Genomic DNA, 19,389 nt, shown 5'->3' with positions numbered 1-19,389 from the left:
GTAGATTTCCACTGCAAACACAGCAGTAAATACTAACTGAAGTTCAACTGAGAGACTAGAGCTGAAATTAAAAGTGAACATGACCTCGTAAATTACTCAGGCAAAAAATATTCCATTTCTTGTCTGCTGGGTGACCCTGAGCAAGACACAGCTTCTCTGGGCCTCAGTTCCCGCAACTCTACAATGGGGATGAAGACTGTTGAGCTCCACGTGGGACAGGGATGGCGTCCAACCTGATTAGCTTGTATCTACCTCAGCATTAATACAGTGCCTGGTGCATGGTAAGTGCCTAAGAAATACCACCAAAAAAAAGACTTCTGCATTCCTCAACATATACAACTGCATAAATATGCTCCAAATTCACAAGTCCCAAGACTGGGCTTGAAAGACAGCTTGGAAGCTGAACCTGATGTACTTCTTCCATCCCATTCCTCACTTGCTGAACTGGCCCTTACTCTGCACTAAAGGAAATGACAAGCCGGGAGGGGCCTTCAATTCTACTTCATTCTACTCCCGGCTCCGCCAATTGTCAGCTGTGTGACTTTGGGCAAGTCACTTCGCTTCTCTGTGCCTCAGTTACCTCATCTGTAAAATGGGGATGAAGACTGTGAGCCCCACGTGAGACAATCTGATCACCTTGCAACTTCCCCAGAGCTTAGAACAGTACTTTTTACATAGTAAGCGCTTAATAAATGCAATTATTATTATTATTATTACCTGGTCTATGCCATAAGGAACAAAATAAAAACACCTACTTTCATACACCCAGGAGTTTTGCCTCGTTTATGGAAGTCCTTCTTTTTTAAATACTCCGCAGAGCTTAGTAGTGCTAGTGCACTCTTAAAGTTCAACCCACACCTCATCACAGCACGGCGGGATGCGTGGCGTGTGAAATGGCCGGGAAAGGGGGGGAATGCCTTCTGGGACTATATCAGCGGTAATGCTTTTTGACTGAAGAAACAATCTATGGCATTTTGTGTGGGAAACAAGCTCAGGAAAAATTCTGAAGGTAGCCGGGGGTGGCAAACATCACGGTGGCTACCAAAAGTGTTCACTAGGTTATGGCGCTGTGGCGCAGCTCTGACACTATGTGCAATCGTATTTATTGAGCGCTTACTGTGTGCACAGCACTGTCCTAAGCACTAGGGAGAGTACCAAATCACAGAGTTGGTAGCTTATAGTCAAGAGGGGGAAGCAGACACTAATATACATAAATAATAATAATAATGATAATGATGGCATTTGTTAAGCGCTATGTGCCAAAGACTGTTCTAAATGCTGGGGGGATACAAAGTACTCAGGTTGACCCTCATGGAGCTCCCAGTCTTAACCCCCATTTTACAGATGAGGGAACTGAGGCACAGAGAGGTGAAGTGACTTGCCCCAAGTGACACAGCTGACAAGTGGCGGAGCCGGAATTAGAACCCGTGACCTCTGATTCCCAAGCCCGTGCTCTTTCCTCGATATGCACCTAAGTGCTATGGGGCTGAGGAAGGGGCAAATCAAGCGTGTAGATCCAAGGGCAACGTACGAGGGGGTCTTTTTAATGCCCTGCACCCCAGCTCATCTACCTACCGACTGCACCCTGTGTCATTTTATGATGGGAAACTCCAGCACCACATCTTAGGAAGTTAACAAGCATGAAATCATAATCCTCATCCACGTTAGAAGTGGTGTATCTACCCATCTCACCCAATCGGTTTCTTCTGCAGGCCAGTTTCAAGAGCCAACAAACGTTCGTAACGCAGCAAGGAGTTTCACTTCCAAGCAGATTATCCCATTAACTTTTCCTACCCTAGGATGCGCTCTTCTTGGCATAGGATCCTAGAAGTGGGTAACAGAAGGGGCTGCAGCAGGCCCAGATTTCCTCGAGAAGGCTCAAGTAAGGTGACCAGGCATGTCATTTGGGCAGAAGCGTCGCACCTTTTGGAGTCCTGGCCTACGTTCCCGACAAGATTACGGCCTGAGATTCTGTGACACTGTTTCCACCTGTTGACAGCTTGGGAAGTCTCGTTGGCAAGGCAGCGGGGCCTAGGGGAAAGAGCGTGGGCCTGGGAATCATCATCAATCGTATTTATTGAGCACTTACTGTGTGCAGAGCACTGTACAGAAGTGCAGAGCACTGAATCAGAAGTCCTGGATTCTAATAATAACTGTGGCATTTGTTAAGAGCGTACTATGGGCCAAGCACAGAACTAAGTGCTGATCTAAGTGCTCCTTTTGTTCTCTGTCTCCCCCTTTTAGACTGTGAACCCACTGTTGGGTAGGGACTGTCTCTATATGTTGCCAACTTGGGCTTCCCAAGCGCTTAGTACAGTGCTCTGCGCACAGTAAGCGCTCAATAACTACGATTGATTGATTGATTGATTGATTGGGGTAGAGACAAGACGATCAGGACTCAAATGGGGCTCACAGTCCAAGAACGAGGGAGAACCGGTATTGAATCCCCATTTGGCAGATGAGGGAACTGAAGCAGAGAGAAGAGACTTGCCCAAGGTCACGCAGCTGACGAGTGGCAGCTAGTCCCAGCCCCACCACTCACCTGCTGTTTGACTGTGGGCCAGTCGCTAAACTTCTCTGGGACTCAGTTTTATCACCTATTAGGGAAGCAATGTGGCTCGGTGGAAAGAGCCCGGGCTTTGGAGTCAGAGGTCAGGGGTTCAAATCCCAGCTCTGCCAATTGTCAGCTGTGTGACTTTGGGCAAGTCACTTGACTTCTCTGAGCCTCAGTTTCCTCATCTGTAAAATGGGGATTAAGACTGTGAGCCCCTCGTGGGACAACCTGGTCACCTTGTAACCTCCCCAGCGCTTAGAACAGTGCTTTGCACATAGTAAGCGCTTAATAAATGCCATTAGTATTATTATTATTATTATAAGATGGGGATTAAATACCTGTTTGCCCTTCTACTTAGCTTGTGAGCCTCATTTGGGACAGAGATGACTGGGTCTGACATGATTACTGTTTATCTACCCCAGTGCTTAGTGGCACATAGTAAGCATTAAACAAATACCACCCCCGCTATTATTATATAATTATTATCACTAATAATAACAATAATAGGGCCTGTTGGCAACAGTAGTAATCCCAGTCCTTTATTTGCGTCTATCCCTGCATATGTCTATCAATCAATCAATCAATCATATTTATTGAGCGCTTACTGTGTGCAGAGCACTGTACTAAGCGCTTGCGAAGTACAAGTTGGCAACATATAGAGACAGTCCCTACCCAACAGTGGGCTCCCAGTCTAGAAGGGGGAGACAGAGAACAAAACCAAACATATTAACAAAATAAAATAAATAGAATAGATATGTACAAGTAAAATAAATAGAGTAATAAATATGTACAAACATACATACATATATATATACAGGTGCTGTGGGGAAGGGAAGGAGGTAAGACGGTGGGGATGGAGAGGGGGACGAGGGGGAGAGGAAGGAGGGGGCTCAGTCTGGGAAGGCCTGCTGGAGGAGGTGAGCTCTCAGTAGGACCTTGAAGGGAGGAAGAGAGCTAGCTTGGCGAATGTAGGGAGGGAGGACTGCCTATGTCAGTTATGTCTTTGCCCCTTCCTTTCTCAGACCCGCTTCTTTCTCTTGCTGTCTTTTTCAGCACTTGTCCCTTCCTCTCTCCCTCACCCCACCATTCTTTGCCCCTTTCCATCGTTCTCTAGATTTTTCATTCCTATCTTGTGTTCTTTATGTCCCTCTAGATTTCTATTTCTCTGGATTTTCACCCCTCCTCCTGGAGATCGTGTCCCTGACTGACCCATTTTAAGCTCTCCCAAATCACTATACCTAGGCTTGGGAGATCAACAGAAAGGAGAAGTATGTTGTTCTTCAGAATATTCCAGGATCCAGCCCCTTCTTCTCCATCCAAACGAACACCAAACTGGTCCAAACACTTGTCTTATGCCAGATTGACTACTACATCAGCGTCCTCATTGGTTGGAAACTACATTTTTGTAGTCATCATCAATCGTATTTATTGAGCGTTTACTATGTGCAGAGCACTGTACTAAGCGCTTAATCTTAGTCTTAGTCTTTTCCTGTAGATGCTATTGAGCCTCAGAGGCTAAACGATGCTAACGTTATCTAGAGCTAAGTTAATCAACCACTGGTATCTGTTGAGTGCTAACTGGGTGCAGAGCGCTATGCTAAGCGCTTGGGAGAGTACAATATAACGAGTTAGTAGACACGTTTCCAGCGCACAAGGAGTTTACAGTCTAGAGGACGGTGATCTAACTTTCCAGATCTCCCTCCCCAATCTACACTTCACTCTGCTGACTGGATCATTTATGTGTAACAATCTGCAGATGTTTACCCCCTCCTCAAAAACTCTGATGGTTGTTCATTTGGCTCCCCATCTAGCAGAAATCCCATGGCCTCAGGGTGCTCTATTAAGTCTCTCCGTCCTCCTTACCTACTCTGTTCTCCAATTACATTCCAGGGCCACCTTCTTCCTTTCTCTGAACCTTAACTAGACTGTCTTCTAGACTGTGAGCCCGCTGTTGGGTAGGGACTGTCTCTATGTGTTGCCGACTTGTACTTCCCAAGCGCTTAGTACAGTGCTCTGCACACAGTAAGCGCTCAATAAATACGATTGATTGATTGATTGATCTACTCACTGGGTCTCTCTCTCACATCCATCACCCACCTCTTTTTCACCCCCTTCTCCTAGCCTGAACTTCCTCTTCAAACCCACCAGATCACAGCTCTCCTGATCTTCAAAGCCTCTGCAATCCGATCTCCAAGAAGACTTCTCTAGTTAACTTCCCCTTCCCTCGGGTTATATCCCCCAAGTGCCATTTCAGCATTTCTGCACCAACTATCAACTTGTGTTCAGTACTTAAAACCACTCATGGCACCTTGGTAAATATGGAATTAAATATCTTACTATTCCCCAAGCGCTTAATACAGTGCTCTTCACACAGTAAGCGCTCAATAAATACGATTGAATGAATACCATATCATCAATCATCATCATCAATCATATTTATTGAGCGCTTACTATGTGCAGAGCACTGTACTAAGCGCTTGGGAAGTACAAATTGGCAACATATAGAGACAGCCCCTACCCAACAGTGGGCTCACAGTCTAAAAGGGGGAGAGAGAAAACAAAACCAAACATACTAACAAAATAAAATAAATAGAATAGATATGTACAAGTAGAATATACACATAAACTTACATATACTTATACATATACTTATACTTATACATATAAGTATACTTATACTTATACTTATACATATACTTATACATATATACATGTATATATATACATATATACATATATACTTATGTGAGCACCCTCCTTGTCACGGAGGTGGGTTTACCGGGGCCTTGGACCCTGCCGGTCCGACTGTGAGCCCACTGTTGGGTAGGGACTGTCTCTATGTGTTGCCAATTTGTACTTCCCAAGCGCTTAGTACAGTGCTCTGCACATAGTAAGCGCTCAATAAATACGATTGATTGATTGATTGATTGATTGCCGGGGGCCCAGGAAGGCTGGGGTTTGGTGCTGCCGAAGCCGCCTCCGCCACTAGTGTGGGCCAGGGAGGAGTGAGCCTTATTTTACTTGTACATATCTATTCTATGTATTTCATTTTGTCAATATGTTTGATTTTGTTCTCTGTCTCCCCCTTCTAGACTGTGAGCCCACTGTTGGGTAGGGACCGTCTCTATATGTTGCCAACTTGGACTTCCAAAGCGCTTAGTACAGTGCTCTGCACACAGTAAGCGCTCAATAAATACGATTGATTGATTGATATATACTTATACATATACTTATGTGTACATATACACATAAACTTCTTCTTTCTATATAGAAGCTACTTTAATGTCTGTTTTCCAACCCTCTTCTCACTACACACCCACACATACACCCCCCCCCCCCCCCACACACACACACACAAAACTGTAAGGTCCTTGAGGGCAGATAGTTGGAACAGTGCTCTGTTCAGAGTAGGTACTAAATAAATACCCATGATGGAGTGGACAAGAAGAGCTATGCCAGGAGCAGTGAATACAGTCCCCTAAGTCAAACTGTAAAATATGAAAGCCCCATAATCTGTTCCCAACAAAAGGTGAAACAGAAAGAGGATACATCACTCCTTAAGAAGGCACCAAGGAAACATTGCTGTAGCGGAAATCTCCTACTCTCCAATCACCTATGGAGAGATCAACAAAGTTTGGAGATGAAAAGTTAATGGTTGCCTGTTGTGACCCAAGAAGAATTGCAGAAACCAACTGATTGATCGATACTATAAAGTGCTTACTCTGTCCAGAGCACTGCACTGAGCCCTTGGGAGCGTACAAAAGGGTTTATGTAGATACGATCCTTGCCCTCAAGACATTTACAATCTTGGGGAGCAACCAGTTGGAAATGAAAGAGCTGGCTGAGGCTCTAAGTGGGGTGTCCAACCATTCTATTCCCTCCTCTCCCCAGGTTTCTTGCTGTTCCCCTTGTTGTCCCCTAATATATATACTTCCCCTGTCCTAGCCCAGCACAGAGTCAAATCTAAAAGTGCAAGATTGGGGAATGAAGAGGGGAGGGATGGACAGAAACGCCCAAGCAACTGAATGCATAAGTGCTCCTTATTTTTGCATGCCCCTGAAAGATGCCCTGATAAAGCAAGCACTTATAATAATAATAATAATAATGATGGCACTTGTTAAGCACTTACTATATGCCAAGCACTGTTCTAAGCGCTGGGGTAGATACAAGGTGATCAGGTCGTCCCATGTGGGGCTCACTGTCTTAATCCCCATTTTACAGATGAGGTAACTGAGGCACAGGGAAGGGAAGTGACTTGCCCAAGGTTACACAGCAGACAAGAGGCAGAGCCAGGATTAGAACCCATGACCTTCTGACTCCCAGGCCACTAGAGAACATACTGCTTCCCCAGTATCACGTCCTTTTTAATGTGCTTGAATATCTACTTATACGTTGCCAACTTGTACTTCCCAAGCGCTTAGTACAGTGCTCGGCACACAGTAAGCGCTCAATAAATACGATTGATGATGATCTACTTAATCAAAATAACATTTGTCCTTAACAATCACAAAAGGCCTTTTTACCCAGCATGTGGACTAATATTTGACCATTTACCTCACCATTAGTTACAACATTTGAAGGTTCTACTTTTTTAATGGCATTTATTAAGCGCTTGGTATGTGTCAAGCACTGTTCTAAACACTGAGCACTGTTCTAAGCACTGAGCATCAATATAATACACAATTTCCTATTTTTCCTAATAATTTTATCTTGAAATAACTCACTCAAGAGTTTCCGCCCACCTGAAACAGGTGTGGCTTTAGAGACGACTCCCTAAATTCATATTGCAATAAGCAGTGCCACTCTAAATTAGGAAAATTTGACCATTCAGACACTACACACCAAAAGCTACACACCAAAAGTGGATTGCCTGTCCGCAATCCATCGGAGAGACCAATCTGCTTTCTTCTTGACATAGGGCATTGTTTCAATTGCGTTGAATAAGAATTCTCTGTAAAACAGAAAGATTTTTGTAACAAATTTCTCCGATCCCGTCATTTCTTCAGCTAACAGAATTTGTTCGACCGTCGACTAAACACTGACTGTCTTTTAATTTTAAAAAATTCCCTGCGACGCAAAGATTTTTATTGTAAAATTTTTCACCTCCCCCTGAAATCTTCTGAATCATCCAGAATGTATTTTGCTCACCTGGAGAGTGAATACTGAACTACCCGCAGTTTGGAAGTGTGCCCTAAGATGTGTGCTAATTTAATGCTACAGCATGGCTCCAGACGTTAAAAACGATGAAAACTTCAAGTTATTAAGCAGGTGATGCAGGGGTGGCCAAAGACTAGGCCTGCTTTAGAGTAGCACCCGTGGATTATCCATTTCCTCAGACAGACCGTTAAGCCTACCCATCTTGTACAAGTTTTAAAAAGCTACATTACTGAACATCCCTATACTAAGCTCCCATGACCGGGAACTTTTCAGTGTGCTTATAAGGATGATGAGCTCTTAATATGGTAAAAGAAGATTAGCCTTGAAAACATAAATTAAACTGACAGGCATGGAAAAAGCCTGGATTTTTCCTATCGCCTTTCCCCCAACCCCATCCCTCTCTTCTCCCTCCCAATACCCCCCATCCTATACCTCCCCCAGCCCCGCAATTTCCTCTTTACCAGTCTCTCCAAAGGGCAACCTGCCCTGCCCTACTAGCCATTTCTCTTGGATCCAATCTCTCCCTCCCCATCCCTATTTCTGCCCTTACCGATGCTACTGATGCTTGTCCACTTGCTTTGTTTTGTTGTCTGTCTCCCCCCTCCTAGACCGTGAGCCCGCTGGGTACGGATTGTCCACTTGGGAATATGTCTATCAGTCTCTGTTATATTGTACTTTCCCAAGCTTTAAGTACAGTGCTCTGCACACAATAGTAAGCATTCAATAAATACGACTGAATGAACGAACTAATGTCCTATGGCTTCTAACCCAATCTTGTTCTGCGATACATAGCCCCAGGACTGTCCCCCATTCCCTTCCCCGCATCTGCTGCTACCTTCAAATCCAAACTGCAAGAGAAGACAAGAATCCAGCCTATAAGGAATAAGTGAATAAGAATGAAGGTTAGTGACAGTTCTGTAGACGGTACCTTTTCTGGGGATCTTTGATATAAGTATCTATCAGCAAACTGTACATTTCTGAGTGAACGTTCTCGATAAGAATCTGGAAGCCGTAAAAGCAGCGAGCTTCTGGAACTTGTACCTCCTGACTAAAGCGTTCCACCTATGGGAAACAAGCAGATACAATGAGCTAATAAGACCTTGCACTTTTAAACCATTTTTAATAAACTGTCCGCCTTATTCATACATACAAATGCTTCAAACATTAAGGTCAAGACGATCAGATTTTACCGTGGGCAGGAATCGTGCCTACCCACTCTACTGCACTGAACTCTCTCCCAAGCGTTTAAGTATAATAATAATAACGAATAACGATGGCATTTGTGAAGCGCTTACTATGTGCAAAGCACTGTTCTAAGCACTGGGGAGGATACAAGGTGATCAGATTGCCCCACATGGGGCTCACAGTCTTCATCCCCATTTTACAGATGGGGTAACTGAGGCTTACAGAATCAATCAATCAAATTTATTGAGCACTTACTGTGTTCAGAGCACTGTACTAAGCTCTTGGGAAGTACAAGTTGGCAACATATAGAGACGGTCCCTACCCAACAGTGGGCTCACAGTCTAGAGAAATGAAATGACTCGCCCAAAGTCACACAGCTGACAATTGGCAGGGCCGGGATTTGAACCCATGACCTCTGACTCCCAAGCCTGTGCTTTTTCCATTGAGCCACGCTGCTTCTCTATAGTGCTATAGTTCTATATAGTTCTATAATGCTCTGCTCACAGTCGACACTCAATAATCAGAGTGAATGCTTACTAATACAGTAAGCACACAATAATCAATAAGCACTCATTGATTAGCTCATTACATGTAAATTAATCGTATTTAATCAATCAACTGAAGCTGTTTTCTGTTTAAGCTACCAAACAGTACCATACCATACCCCTCTGGACTGTCAGCTTGATATGGGCAGAGAATGTGTCCACTAATTCTGCTGTACTATACTTTCCCAAGCGATTACTACAGTGCTCTGCATATAGTAAACACACAATAAATACCATTGATTGATTGATTCCATAATAACTACCTTTACTAGATACCACATGGTGCTGAAAGAGCCCACTGTTGGGTAGGGACTGTTTCTATATGTTGTCAACTTGTACTTCCCAAGCGCCTAGTACAGTGCTCTGCACACAGTAAGCGCTCAATAAATACAATTGATTGATTGATTGACTGATTGATTGAAACACACCCTATTCAGCCAAAGGTTGTGTATTCACTACACAGTTTGGCAAGAAGATTGTTAAAGAACTAGGAATGTTCGACTGACAATATGAACCTGAATGGAGGCAGGACACCTGTGTGCTTACTGAATACCACAGGTTTTAGAGCATGAGTTTTCCTTACCATATCCCATATTTTAGGTGAAATGAGTGTAAAAAAAAATCAGTTTCTTACCAAATTTTCATTTACAATTCCGTCGCTCGCTGCAAAAAATGCCAAGATATGAGAGATAAAATATTTCTCTTCTGATTTTAGCTTGTTCCAGTGAGGTAGATCCTTTGACAAGTCAACCTAAAATAAAAATATTTTGGAAATTTTTGACTCAAACGGGGACAACTATTATTAGTAGAGAGTTTGAGAGACATTATTAAATTTGATGCCCTACATAAAATATATATGGGGTTTGATGAGCCAAAAAATGAATAGATGAAGTGTCTTTGAATCAGAACGTGACTGGTGGTTGGCCAGGAGTGCCCTGAGAAAAATTAAGGTTAGTAGAGCATATAAATCACTACAAATATTGTCCAAGACCACAACAATACTTGGTGCTTACGATGTAAAATAAGGATGTATGGTTTGTAACAGCAAAATGAATCCAATCAATACTTTTTTTTGTTGGATAGATGTATTTCTCCTTAATATTTGTACACTTCTTAGTACTTGTCACTTACTGGTTTGGCCTCGGGAAATTTATCAAGTTTTGGGTTACAAACTATCCCCACCAAGATTTACTTTTCATTTATCAGGGTTGAAAAATTCCTTGACCAACGTGGGCTTTTTTTTTTTTTAAAAAAAAAAAGGTAAAAGGTTAACTAGAAAGCATAGGTAATAGTTTATAATAATAATAATGGCATTTATTAAGCGCTTACTATGTGCCAAGCACTGTTCTAAGCGCTGGGGAGGTTACAAGGTGATAGGTTGTCCCACGGGGGGCTCACAGCCTTCATCCCCATTTTACAGATGAGGGAACTGAGGCCCAGAGAAGCGAAGTGACTTGCCCAGAGTCCCACAGCTGACAATTGGCGGAGCCGGGATTTGAACCCATGATCTCCGACTCCGAAGCCTGTGCCCTTTCCAATGAGCAATGCCGCTTCTCCAATAATAATAGTGGTATTTATTAGGGAGGGGAGTATTAGTATTAATATTAGTGTTGTAATTATAATAGTAATTATGGTATTTATCATGCGCTTACTTTGTGCCAAGTCCTGTTCTGAGCGCTGGGGTAGACACAAGGAAATCAGTTGGAACACAGTCCCCTGTCCCACGTGGGGCTCACGGTCTCCATCCCCATTTTACAGATGAGGGAACTGAGGCCCAGAGAAGTGAAGTGACTTGCCTAAGGCCACACAGCTTATCCGTGTGACCGTATCTGTTTATCACAGATAATTTTGCATACAGGAAATACCAAGTTCAGATTCTGGACAAGCTTTTTTTTTACAGGAAGTCCTTGATTTAAGACATTATGAGTAAGAACTAGTAGCATTTAAAAATTTCTAAACTTACACTGTTTCGGCTTTTCAACACAGTGGTTTTGAGAAGCAGCTTGACTCAGTAGACAGAACATGGACCTACGAGTCAGGAGGACCCGGGTTCTAATCCCAGCTCCGCCACATCAATCAATCAATCAATCGTATTTATTGAGCGCTTACTGTGTGCAGAGCACTGTACTAAGCGCTTGGGAAGTACAAGTTGGAGCCACGTCTGCTCTGTGACCTTGGACAAGTCACTTAACTCCTCTGGGCCTCAACTGCTTCATCTGTAAAATGGGGATGAAGAGTGTGAGCCCCACGTGGGACAGGGACTGGGTCCAACCTTATTTGCTTGTCTCTACCCCCACACTTAGAACAGTGCTTGGTACATAGTAAGCGCTTAACAAGTTCCATAATCATTCGTTCATTCATTCAATCAAATTTATTGAGCACCCCAGGTGATAACTTTCAATAATAATAATAATAACTTTGCTACTCATCTATTATTGCCCCTATTTATTTTAATGTCTGTCTCCTTCTGTAGACTGTAAGCTAACTGTAGGCAGGGACCGTGTCTACCAATTCCGCGCTCAACAAAAATCATTATTATTATTATTATTATTGGAATTGTCAGAAATAAAAACAGGACCAGGACTCCCCGCTTTAGGCTGTGAGCTCGTTGTGGGCAGGGAACGCGGCTGTGGATCCTGTTGTGCTCTCCCAAGCACTTAGTACAGCGCTCCGCACATAGTAAGTGTTCAGTCAAGTTGACCGACTGATTTCTCAGCACCCTCGGAACCTCCTCCGCGTTCAGCACCGTGCTGAGCGTGAAGCAAGTGGTGAAGAAATGCTCGTGGTATTTGGAAGGAGGTTGAAAAATCAAAGGACTTGGAAAGTACAATTCAGCCACAAATAGAGACAATCCCTACCCAACAACGGGCTCAGTCTAGAAAGGGGGGAGACGGACAACAAAACAAGTAAACAGGCATCAACAGCATCAATATAAATAAATAGAATTATAGATATATATACGCATCATTAATAAAATAGAACAATAAATATGTTTACATATACGCAAATGTTGTGGGGCGGGGAGAGGGGTAGAGGGAGGGAGTCGGGGCGATGGGGAGGGGAGAAGGAGCAGGGGAAAAGGGGGGCTCAGTTTGGGAAGGCCTCCTGGATTATTATTTCACAATACCCTTATTAACGATTGAATGAATGAATGAATGAATGGATGATAATAATAATAATAGTAACAATAATAGCATTTATTAAGCGCTTACTATGTGCAAAGTACTGTTCTAAGCGCTGGGGAGGTTACAAGGTGATCAGATTGTCCCACAGGGTGCTCACAGTCTTCATCCCCATTTTACAGATGAGGTAACTGAGGCCCAGAGAAGTGAAGTGACTTGCCCAAAGTCACACAGCTGACAATTGGCAGAGCCGGGACTTGAACCCATGACCTCTGACTCCAAAGCCCGGTCCCTTTCCACTGAGCCAGCAATACTCTAGTAGGACGGTAATCCTAGGACTCTTCGAGAGGTCCATTATGGATAATCAGAAAGAAAACATAGATAGGTAAGAAAGAATGACCCTAATCTTTCAAATCATCATCAATCGTATTTATTGAGCGCTTACTATGTGCAGAGCACTGTACTAAGCGCTTGGGAAGTACAAATTGGCAACATATAGAGACAGTCCCTACCCAACAGTGGGCTCACAGTCTAAAAATATTTCAAATGGATATCAGTGGTGCTTGTAAAGCGCTTACTATGTTCTAAGCACTGGAGTATGTCCACGTTAATCAGGTTCAACACAGGTCCTTTCCCCCATGGGGCTCCCAGTCTTAATCCCCATTTCACAGATGAGGTAACGGAGGCCCAGAGAAGTGAAGTGACTCGCCCGGGGTCACAAAGCAGATATGTGGAGGGCCGGGATTAGAACCCAAGACTTCTGACTTCCGGGCCCACGCTCTATCCACTAAGCCACACTGCTTCACTCGTTCGTTCATTCATTCATTCAATCGCATTTATTGAGCGCTTACTGTGTGCAGAGCACTGTACTAAGCGCTCGGGAAGTACAAGTTGGCAACATATAGAGACGGTCCGTACCCGACAATGGGCTCACAGTCTAGAAGCTTCACAGCATATCCTAGTGGAAAAATCAAGGGCCTGGTCATCAGAGTACCTGCGATCTGATCCCAGCTCTCCCACTTGCCTGCTGTGTGACCTTGGGAAAATCGAGGTGTTTCCTCTCCTGTAAAATAGGGGCTAAAAACCTGTTCTCCCTCTTACATAGACTGTAAGCTCCTTGTAGGGCAGGGACTGTGCCCCATTTATTACCACGTCTCTACCCCTGTGGTCAATACAGTGCTTGGCAAATAATAAGCACTTAATTATCACCACATTCTCTGAGTCTCCCTTGATGCCACGGCTGGGGACGGAATAGTAGGCTGATGGGACAATTGGTCTGACTGACTATTTCCCCGCAAAATGACTCCATTTCAATAATAATAATAATGATTTTGGCACTTGTTAAGCGCTTACTACGTGCAAAGCGCTGTTCTAAGCGCTGGGGAGGATACAAGGTGATCAGGTTGTCCCACGGGGGGGCTCACAGTCTTCACCCCCATTTTACAGATGAGGTCACTGAGGCCCAGAGAAGTGAAGTGACTTGCCCAAAGTCACACAGCTGACAATGGGTGGAGGCGGGATTTGAACCCATGACCTCTGACTCCAAAGCCCGGGCTCTTTTCCACTGAGCCACGCTGCTTCTCTAGATTTTTAGATTCTTTAGATTTCAAGAAATCTAAAAATCAGGGGTCCTTTTTCTATGTGGATTCTGATGGCACAAAACTGGAAATGTAATAATAATAATGGCATTTGTTAAGCACTTAACTATGGGCCAAGCACTGTTCTAAGCACTAGGGGGATGCAAGGTAATCAGGTTGTCCCACATGGGGCTCACAGACTTAATCCTCATTTCCCAGATGGGGGAACTGAGGCCCAGAGAAGTAAAGTGACTTGCCCCAAGTCACACAGCTGTTAGTATGCTTGGTTTTGTTCTCTGTCTCCCGCTTTCAGACTGTGAGCCCACTGTTGGGTAGGGACTGTCTCTATATGTTGCCAACTTGGACTTCCCAAGTGCTTAGTCCAGTGTCTGCACACAGTAAGCGCTCAATAAATACGATTGATTGACTGAAGTGGCAAAGCTGGGATTAGAACCCATGACCTCTGACTCCCAAGCCCGGGCCCCTTCCTCTGAGCCACACTGCTTCTCCAATATAATAATAATAATAATAATAATAATAATAATAATGGCATTTATTAAGCACTTACTATGTGCAAAGCACTGTTCTAAGCGCTGGGAAGGTTACAAGGTGATCAGCTTGTCCCACGGGGAGCTCACAGTCTTAACCCCCATTTGACAGATGAGGTAACTGAGGCACAGAGAAGTTAAGCGACTTGCTCAAAGTCACACAGCTGGCAATTGGCTGAGCTGGGATTTGAACCCATGACCTCTAACTTCAAAGCCCGGGCTCTTTTCCACTGAGCAACGCTGCTTCTCTATGAAATGTAAGTCTATATATTTATATATAATATATAGATTAATATATATAATATATATGGCATGTATAATATATATTAATATATTTATATATATTTGTAAGTATATGAAATATACTTTCTCTCCTAACTCATCATTAGCTTCAAAGAAATCCTGTCTGCCTGCTCTGGCTCACAGAATGAACCCGGGCTGTGATACGACCCCAACCAAAGATCAAACAATGTACATTTTTGGTTGTTTTTTTTCAAACCACAGAGTGGTTAGGTAAAGACAGGTGCAAGTAACCACCCTGACCCAATATTTGGTTCCACGCTTACAAGAAATTTTTTCCCTCTTTGAAAGGCCGCTACAACCAATCAATTGATCGATCAATCAATGGTCTGTACTAAGCACTTACAGTGTGCAGAACATTGTACTAAGCGCTCGAGAGAGTACAATAAAAAAGAACTAGCAGACGTTCTCTGCCTATATTGAGTTTACAGTCTAAAGACAAACTCACAGGCTAGGACAACTTGGTAAAGATAATAATAATAATATGTGGTATTTGTTAAGCGCTTAGCATGGCTTAGCGGAAAGAGCATGAGCTTGGGAATCAGAGGTCGTGGGTTCTAATGCCGCTCCGCCACTTGTCAGTTGTGTGACTTTAGGCAAGTCACTTAATCAATCAATCAATCGTATTTATTGAGCGCTTACTGTGTGCAGAGCACTGTACTAAGCGCTTGGGAAGTACAAGTCGGCAACACATAGAGACGGTCCCTACCCAACAGTGGGCTCACAGTCTAAAAGGGGGAGACAGAGAACAAAACCAAACATACTAACAAAATAAAATAAATAGAATAGATATGTACAGGTAAAATAAATAAACAGAGTAATAAATATGTACAAACATATATACATATATACAGGTGCTGTGGGGAAGGGAAGGAGGAAAGATGGGGGGATGGAGAGGGGGACGAGGGGGAGAGGCACTTAACTTCTCTGTGCCTCAGTTACTTCATTACTCCTGGTTCTCCTCTTATCTCTCCGGTCGTTCTTTCTCAGTCTCTTTTGCAGGCTCCTCCTCCCCCTCCCATCCTCTTACTGTGGGAGTTCCCCAAGGTTCAGTGCTTGGTCCCCTTCTGTTCTCAATCTATACTCACTCCCTTGGCGACCTCATTCGCTCCCACGGCTTCAACTATCACCTCTACGCTGATGACACCCAGATCTACATCTCTGCCCCTGCTCTCTCCCCCTCCCTCCAGGCTCGCATCTCCTCCTGCCTTCAGGACATCTCCATCTGGATGTCCGCCCGCCACCTAAAGCTCAACATGTCGAAGACTGAGCTCCTTGTCTTCCCTCCCAAACCTTGTCCTCTCCCTGACTTTCCCATCTCTGTTGACGGCACTACCATCCTTCCCGTCTCACAAGCCCGCAACCTCGGTGTCATCCTCGACTCCGCTCTCTCATTCACCCCTCACATCCAAGCCGTCACCAAAACCTGCCGGTCTCAGCTCCGCAACATTGCCAAGATCCGCCCTTTCCTCTCCATCCAAACCGCTACCCTGCTAATTCAAGCTCTCATCCTATCCCGTCTGGACTACTGCACTAGCCTTCTCTCTGATCTCCCATCCTCGTGTCTCTCTCCACTTCAATCCATACTTCATGCTGCTGCCCGGATTATCTTTGTCCAGAAACGCTCTGGACATATCACTCCCCTCCTCAAAAACCTCCAATGGCTACCGATCAATCTGCGCATCAGGCAGAAACTCCTCACCCTGGGCTTCAAGGCTCTCCATCACCTCGCCCCCTCCTACCTCACCTCCCTTCTCTCCTTCTACTGCCCAGCCCGCACCCTCCGCTCCTCCACCACTAATCTCCTCACTGTACCTCGCTCTCGCCTGTCCCGCCATCGACCCCCGGCCCACGTCATCCCCCGGGCCTGGAATGCCCTCCCTCTGCCCATCCGCCAAGCTAGCTCTCTTCCTCCCTTCAAGGCCCTCCTGAGAGCTCACCTCCTCCAGGAGGCCTTCCCAGACTGAGCCCCTTCTTTCCTCTCCCCCTCGTCCCCCTCTCCATCCCCCCGCCTTACCGCCTTCCCCTCCCCACAGCACCTGTATATATGTATATATGGTTGTACATATTTATTACTCTGTTTATTTATTTATTTATTTTACTTGTACATTTCTATCCTACTTATTTTATTTTGTTGGTATGTTTGGTTCTGTTCTCTGTCTCCCCCTTTTAGACTGTGAGCCCACTATCGGGTAGGGACTGTCTCTATGTGATGCCAATTTGTACTTCCCAAGCGCTTAGTACAGTGCTCTGCACATAGTAAGCGCTCAATAAATACGATTGATTGATTGATTGATTGATTGATTCATTTGTAAAATGGGGATTAAGATTGTGAGCCCCCCGTGGGACAACCTGATCACCTTGTATCCCCCCAGCACTTAGAACAGTGCTTTGCACATAGCAAAGCACTTAACAAATGCCATTATCATTATTATTGTTATTACTTCCTGCCGGGCACTGTACTCAGTATTGGGATAGATAGAAGCTTATCAGGTGTTGCATAAATGATTAGTGAATGAGATGGGAAAGAGAAGCTATAAATTCAGTACATGAATAATGAGATATGGGTAGCTCATTGTTCAAAGACTGCTTAAGAAAACTGTGACTGAATATGCTCAATTTCTGAAGCCTGTTGGGCGGCTTTGAGGGAAACAAATAAAGAAATGGCTCCAATTCAGTTCCAAGTGGGCTGATGCCATCTAAACAAAAAGCCCGTCTCTTCTGTCTCTTTAAGATTTCAGAAGGAGCCAAGGAATTCATTTTAAGTCTTACACTTGTCTGTTGTGTGACCCTGGGCAAGTTACTTCTCTGTGCCTCAGTTACCTCATCTGTAATATGGGAATTAAGACCGTACACTCCATGTGGGAGGGGGACTGCATCCAACCCAACTATCTTGCATCTAACACAGAATTTAGTACAGTACCTAGCACATGGTATGTGCTTAAATGAATAGTCATTAAAAAAAGTATCCCCTCTCTGCAATTTACTTTAATGTGTCTCCCTCTCCAGACTGTAAGCTCCTTGTGGCAGGGAATGTCTACCAACTCTGCTGTATTGTCCTCTTCCCAAGTGCTTTGCACACACTAAGTAATCAATAAATTCCATTGACTGACGTAAAATACAAATTTTAAGGGTATTAGAGGTTTTAAACTAAATTTCTATTCCCTGTAATTTTTAAAAATAATTTGAGTTGATGATAATGATAATTTTGGTACTTGTTAAGAGCTTAGTAGGTGCTAAGCACTCTACTAGGCACAAGGGTAGAAACAAAATAATCAGATCGGATACAGTCCCTGACCCACTTGAGAGTCACAGTCTAAGTAGATGGGAGAACATGTATTTAATCCCCATTTTACAGGCACAGGAACTGAGGCACAGAGAAGTGACTTGTCCAAAGTCACACAACAGCAGAGTGCCAGAGCCAGAATTAGAACCAAGGTCCTCTGAATCCCAGGATCAGACTCTTTCCATTAGCCCTTGCTGCTTCTGAAAAAATGATTTTAAAATAATTTTTTATCTTTTTCTTAACATCCACGCTGGTACAAAATTTACAAGTCCATCCTAATTTTTACCACAGTTGACATTCACTGATTTTGCATATCTGTTTTGGAATGAGATAGTCTGGAAGGTTGCGTCACAAACTGCATCCAAATTTTGATTTTTTTTTTTTTTTTTCCTGGAGGATTTCCCTTCTCCCTACGCAGGAAAGAGACTGGAGTTTCCTTGGGTAACTGGCTCCTGTGGTCAGTTTTTGCTTTGTGTCAACATGACTCTCTTTCCACTTACAGCCATCTAAAAACCAAGGTCTGAAAAAGTCTTGGGATGGATATCGGCCATTCAAGCTCCAAAAAGGGCAGGTTTAAACATAACAGTGCACCGTTTGCCAAGTGATAGTTGGACGATCAAGCATTTGCATAGCATCTGTAGAATTCAAAATACCAAAAAGGGATCTAATTGCTGAAAAATAACTTGGCATATAGAACTACTTCTTACCTGAACCAAAAAAAAAATTCTGTTAATATTTTAAATCCCCCAAATCTTCATTCAGTCCTATTTACTGAGTGCTTACTGTGTGAGGGACTGTCTCTGCATGTTGCCAACTTGTACTTCCCAAGCGCTTAGTCCAGTGCTCTGCACACAGTAAGTGCTCAATAAATAGGATTGATTGATTGATTGATTGTGGAGCACTGCATTAAGTACCTGGGAGTGTACAATACAACAATCAAGATACGTTCCCTGCCCACAAAGAGCCTACAGTCTATAGTCAATCCCCCGAATATGCAAAGGTCCCCAAAAGCCAGAGATGATATTAGCTCCTACCCCTAAACACCTGCTTCATTACTAAACTCCTTGAGGTTACCGGTACTGAACAAATGCCTGAAGGGGAAATCAGGGGTAAAA

At 43.8% G+C, this 19,389-nt stretch overlaps 1 protein-coding gene across 1 annotated transcript in view; it reads right to left on the bottom strand.

The window, feature by feature from the left end:
- RRM2B (ribonucleotide reductase regulatory TP53 inducible subunit M2B) overlaps window positions 1–19,389 on the bottom strand; it is a 44,376-nt gene that overhangs the window by 9,881 nt on the left and 15,106 nt on the right. The window contains exons 3-5 of the mRNA XM_038745224.1: window positions 10,076–10,192; window positions 8,640–8,773; window positions 7,411–7,505 (exon numbers count right to left, since the gene is read on the bottom strand). Of these exons, the coding sequence (XP_038601152.1) occupies window positions 7,411–7,505; window positions 8,640–8,773; window positions 10,076–10,192 (346 nt within the window). The remainder of the gene's footprint in view (window positions 1–7,410; window positions 7,506–8,639; window positions 8,774–10,075; window positions 10,193–19,389) is intronic.

This window comes from Tachyglossus aculeatus, chromosome 4, assembly GCF_015852505.1.
Source record: "Tachyglossus aculeatus isolate mTacAcu1 chromosome 4, mTacAcu1.pri, whole genome shotgun sequence".
Taxonomy (NCBI): Eukaryota; Metazoa; Chordata; class Mammalia; order Monotremata; family Tachyglossidae; genus Tachyglossus; species Tachyglossus aculeatus.
The sequence above is the reverse complement of the archived record's forward strand: the minus strand, read 5'-3'. Positions and strand labels throughout refer to the sequence as shown.